Source organism: Apium graveolens, chromosome 10 (genome assembly GCF_009905375.1).
Source record: "Apium graveolens cultivar Ventura chromosome 10, ASM990537v1, whole genome shotgun sequence".
NCBI classification, from domain to species: domain Eukaryota; kingdom Viridiplantae; phylum Streptophyta; class Magnoliopsida; order Apiales; family Apiaceae; genus Apium; species Apium graveolens.
In genome coordinates, this window is record NC_133656.1 from 179,959,549 (window position 1) to 179,964,595 (window position 5,047).

At 35.1% G+C, this 5,047-nt stretch overlaps 1 protein-coding gene across 1 annotated transcript; it reads right to left on the reverse strand.

The window, feature by feature from the left end:
- Nucleotides 1–506: 506 nt before the first annotated feature.
- Nucleotides 507–2,317, reverse strand: LOC141692780 (E3 ubiquitin-protein ligase RSL1-like). The gene is made up of 2 exons (XM_074497718.1): nt 1,490–2,317; nt 507–1,000 (listed from the first exon to the last, which is right to left on the reverse strand). The coding sequence occupies exons 1-2, from the start codon at nt 2,200–2,202 to the stop codon at nt 928–930; spliced, it is 786 nt and encodes a 261-aa protein (XP_074353819.1). The 5' UTR covers nt 2,203–2,317; the 3' UTR covers nt 507–927.
- Between the last annotated feature and the right edge of the window lie 2,730 nt (nt 2,318–5,047).

Below are 5,047 nucleotides of genomic sequence, written 5' to 3' on the forward strand. Positions count from 1 at the left end.
GAATTAAAAATAGTGTTGGGGTTTCAATTTGCATCAATACTGTTGGGGCTTCAATTTTATAAAGGTTAAAGATTCGATTCGGTTTGGTCCGGACCTTAATATTATTTAGGTCCGGTTCGGTTTATAAATTTCAAAGATTTCAGTTTTTCGGTTCAGTGACCGAACCGATCAAATGCTCAGCTATGATGAGACCTCTTAGTCCCGCTGACAATTGATGATGGGTCGGTCCGCACGACTATGCAATGCAAAACTATCTCAATACACGTGCTAAAATCAAGCTATTTACAAGGTGATCATATCAAGAAACTATTGAAAAAAAATTGATATCCCTAACATTTTCTTTTAAGTCCCTGTTCTGTGAACGAGCCCCTGCCATTTTCCTTTTAGTCCCTGCCATGCGAATATGGTTACCAGGTAGTATTATAAAGAACGAGTAACAGAGTTGTAGCATGGATCAATAATAAAACTCAATTTAAACATGGATTTATAAAAACCTAAATCTCCATTTCATTATTTTTGTCATTTTTCCTTCATTCTTTTGTTTCACCTGTCTTTCTTTGCATCCAGTTTCATTTCATATGTGATCTTTCAGTGGGTCAAGCCATCCACATTTTGCTCAATATATCTCACGCTTAATACAGAGTGTCGTGTCTAAGGCATTCAAAATATCAATGTACATAATGTAAGTCATTGTCTAGACACCTGTAAGAAGCAAGGCTATCTAGTGACTTTCTCAGTCTCAATTAACATGTAAAAATTGAATATGCAAGTGAAAAAATACATCAGACATATTTTTACAGCGTTCTTTTAATCACTCATAAGAATTTAGTATAGTCATCAATGATCGATATTCGATTTAAATAGCCATCGAGCTTAAAGTCTACAACTGCCATCGGCTTGAGAAGGGAATGTAGTTAGTACCAAGATTCAATGCTTGCACTTTTTACAGTAGTGACTTGTTAGACGAGCTCCACAGTTGTAACAGAAAGCATATCCACACCTGAGAACATTCATTATTACTTCTAAATATAAATGTAAAACGCACTACTCAATATGATCTAAACAATGAAGAACTGATAAACTCAATCTGGCACGATTATCGCATTACTTCAACAATTCTTTTGGAGTCCATAGTCAAAGTTTGTGATCGTCATATCATCAATGAAATCTTAGAGACACAAGATATGTGCGATATCAGGAGAAAACAACAAGAGTTACCTGGTCTTATAATTCACCTCCCAAACACAAACTAAAGATTTAATCAGCCAGTGTAACTTACTTGTGTTTTCCATCCAATTCAAGTATGTTCATACATAAAAATAAGGAATGTATATATCGGTATGTTCAAAGACTCTGTTTTATTCAATGCCAGATAGGCATAGAACTGAACTTTTTTCAGATTCAAGTCTGCGTATAAAATACAAGTACAACGAAAAAATAAACATCATTATTCACAAACAAAAATTGCATATAAGTAAAAAAATTATACCTGCATTTTATAAACAAGCAACCTTCAGTCCTTTCAACATAGAACTTGCACTTTGGACACCGAGTCCATCTCTTCTCCTGAGCAAGTTGCCTCAGCAAATCATCATTCCGTTCCCTCTCTTCCTTGTGTAGCTTCTGAAACTTCCTGCACTTGATCCCAGAATGCCAAGGAACCATACACTTTGCACAAAACATCTTATGGCACAGCGGACATTCCGATTCAACAATTTCTTCAAAGTCCGGACCTTTAATGAGAAGTGCAGAGCAGTCTATAAAAGGACAGTAAAATTTATCAGGGGCTGAAATTAGAGCCTCACATAATTCATCTCCCCATTTATCAAGAACCTTAGGGGCCAGAATGGAACGGCAATGTTCAGGGTCCAAACTGCCATTACAACCTGAAACAGGGCAAGAAATTCGAGTAATCTTGTCTTGAATCTTGGACTTCACGTACTCGCAAACACAGTCAGAACAATAAGAGTGAGTACAGCCCTTGATAGCAAAAGATTTCTTCAATGGTTTATGATCCATGCAAATCCCACACATGAAAGTTGATGAAACGGAAGAATTAACGTACTTGCAACAATCTACAGCCAAAGATTTCTTTAATTGTTTATGATTCACACCTAACTCACACATGATAGTTGATGAAACTGAAGCTTTTCCAGGTCCAAATATTAAGGTTTTAATGAAACTGGTAAAAGTATTACCCATAGTGGCTAGGTTAAAATTTTCAACACTTGTTGTAGCTCTTGATAAGAGTGTGTGAATGACATTTACAATGAATGTCCGGCTATAAGAAAATTTTAATGTGTATTTTCAACACTTGTAGCTCTTGATAAGAGTGTGTGAATGACATTAACAATGAATGTTCAGCTATAAGAAAATTTTAATGTGTTAGGTACAGTAATTCAACTTGCTAAATATTGTGCTATTCTTTGAGGTAGGTTAAAAAATAAAAACTGCTTTTAAAAGTAATTTTTTTTCCGGAAAGTCTTCTAAAATACGGCAACTCTAAAACTTGAAGACTTTTCTTATTCACCCGACTTATAATAGCAAGCTAAAACAAACCTAAGAGTAATTGTTGTTTACCCGAAAAGAGTTACCAATCAATACACTTTATTTGGTAGTCTCAGGTCTGACACGAGTAAATTGAACAAAAGAATTAAAAGATCAATGCACAAGATTAAACAGTCAAAAGCATGTTTAAACCTGCAGTTCATAAACAAAGACCATTCAGTCTCTTCCACAGGGACTTGGGTTGCAAGTCCATGGGAATGAGAATGAATTCGAACCAAAGTATGAAAGTAGAGGGATAAAAATATAAATATAGTCACATTTGTCGAATATTAAACGATTCTCTTGACAAATTACAATTGTAGCTTGTTAATTATATTAATGCAGACACAGCAAAAGAAATAAACTCTAATATGCTAAAATCTGATATGCTAAAGTCTGATATGATAAATTCTGATATTAACTCTGATATGGCAGCTCAGGTCCAGTACATGACAGCCCAGCAAAAGTTAGTTACAAATTAGTGGCTCACAATGAGTCTTGTATCAAGTATATAAGTCAGTCAGTCAGTTTTATACACATGTATTAAGTATGTACAGTTTTCTCCATTAATGAAATGAAGTTCTTGTTTCTTTTTCACTGAAACTTTCATGGTATCAGAGCTGAATCGATCTTGATGTACTGATTGATTTCTTCGTCTTCATCTTTAAATAGTCGTTGTTGTTATCTTCGTTGTGATTACTTTGTAGATTTATCATTTCTTGATCAGATTTACTTCGTTTTGTTCTGATTGATAGTTACATCTCATCATTTATTGATCAGATTGATTGATTGATTGTTTGTGCTGAAAACTTTTGTTGTTTTGTCGATAATTCTGAGTATTGATTCGTTTCTTGATCATTTATCACTGAAATAGTGATTTCACTTCTGATTCATTGCTTATATTTCGATCAATTTCACGTGTTCACCATCTGTTTGATCAAATTCCTCTTTGACAAAGTCTAATATGGATTCTTCTTCGTCTGCTGATGTGATTAATAATCATGATCCCTCGAGTGTATATTACATACATCCGTCTGATGCTTCGTCGACTCAGTTAGTTTCAGTCAAGTTTGATGTAATGGCTTTAATAACTGGAAGCGTTCGATGTTACTTGTTTTATCAGCTAAAAACAAGGTTGGATTTGTGGATGGAACCATAGCTATGCCTGACAGAGATTCAATTGAGCACAAATTCTGGTCAAAATGCAATGATCTTGTCATTTCTTGGATTATTTTTAATCTAGATGCTACTATTGCAAAGAGTGTGCTGTTTCTGCAAACTGCGAAGGAAATATGGTATGATCTTGAAGAGAGATATGGATATGCTTCAATGACTGAGGTTTATTCTCTTGAACAAAGGCTTTCTGAGATTGTGCAAGGCTCACAGAGTATCTCTGAGTTCTTTACTGCTATTAAGACTGTTTGGGATAGTATTGCAGATGCAAATCCATTGCCTCAGTGTACATGTAAATTGTGTACATGTAATTTGACTCAAAGGATTCATGATAGGCAACAAGATCAGAAACTTCTTCAATTTATGATGAAACTGAATGACTCTTTTGCTGCAGTAAGAGCCAATGTTTTGATGATGCATCCATTGCCTAATGTGTCTGCTGCATATAGACTGTTTGCACAAGAGGAGAGGCACAAGGAAATTTCTCACTTAGGATATCAGATCGAGGCTATGGCTTTTATGGCAAATGCTAGGAGGTTTAACAACTCTGGAGGTTCTGGAAATTTTAGGAATACACAGTTCAATGGTCAAGGAGGAGTTTCTAATGCTAGAGCTAATAATTCAGGTGGAAATAAGAGGTTTGGTGCCAGTAACAAACCAGGTTCCAATTACTATTGTATTCACTGCAAGGTTCCTGACCACAGTGTTGAGAGGTGTTTCAAGATACATGGGTATCCATCTAACTTTAGACCTAAGGAAAGAGTAGCTGCAATTGCACAGGATAGTTCAGAATTACATTTTACTGAAGAATACAAGAGTGAAATACCTGCTAGTCACTCAGGCAATATCTCTGTGGAACAATATTCTCAATTGATGGATCTACTGAATAAGCAGACTGTTGGAGAAAATTATGCTTGTGCTGATGATCAGAATGCTGAATCTGGCAATCATACTGCATTGTTTACAGGTAAAACTTGTCTTCTTTCTTGCTCAAGATCAAATTGGTTGCTAGATAGTAGAGCAACTAACCATATAATAAATTGTTTGGAAGATTTTAGTACTTACAGAGTGATATCTGGTAGTGATAGTACTATAACTATACCTGATGGTAGTGTCGTAACAGTTACACACATTGGTAATATTTTACTTCATGAAAACATTTTACTCAAAGATGTTCTTCTGGTTCCTAGTTTTTATTTCAAACTCATATCTACACACACGCTTTGTCTTGATCTCAAGTGTCAGTTGATATTCAATTCTGAATGTTGTTTTATTTAGGACCATTCTCTGAAAGGTCCTCCAACTCTTCTTGGTAAACTACAGAATG

Bases quoted from the DNA above. Each gene is read 5' to 3' on its own strand.
- LOC141692780 (XM_074497718.1), bottom strand. From the start codon at position 2,202: ATGGGTAATACTTTTACCAGTTTCATTAAAACCTTAATATTTGGACCT. The intron at 1,001-1,489 runs GTATAATTTTTT...GAATGTTCTCAG, and splicing joins TGCTTGTTTATAAAATGCAG to GTGTGGATATGCTTTCTGTT.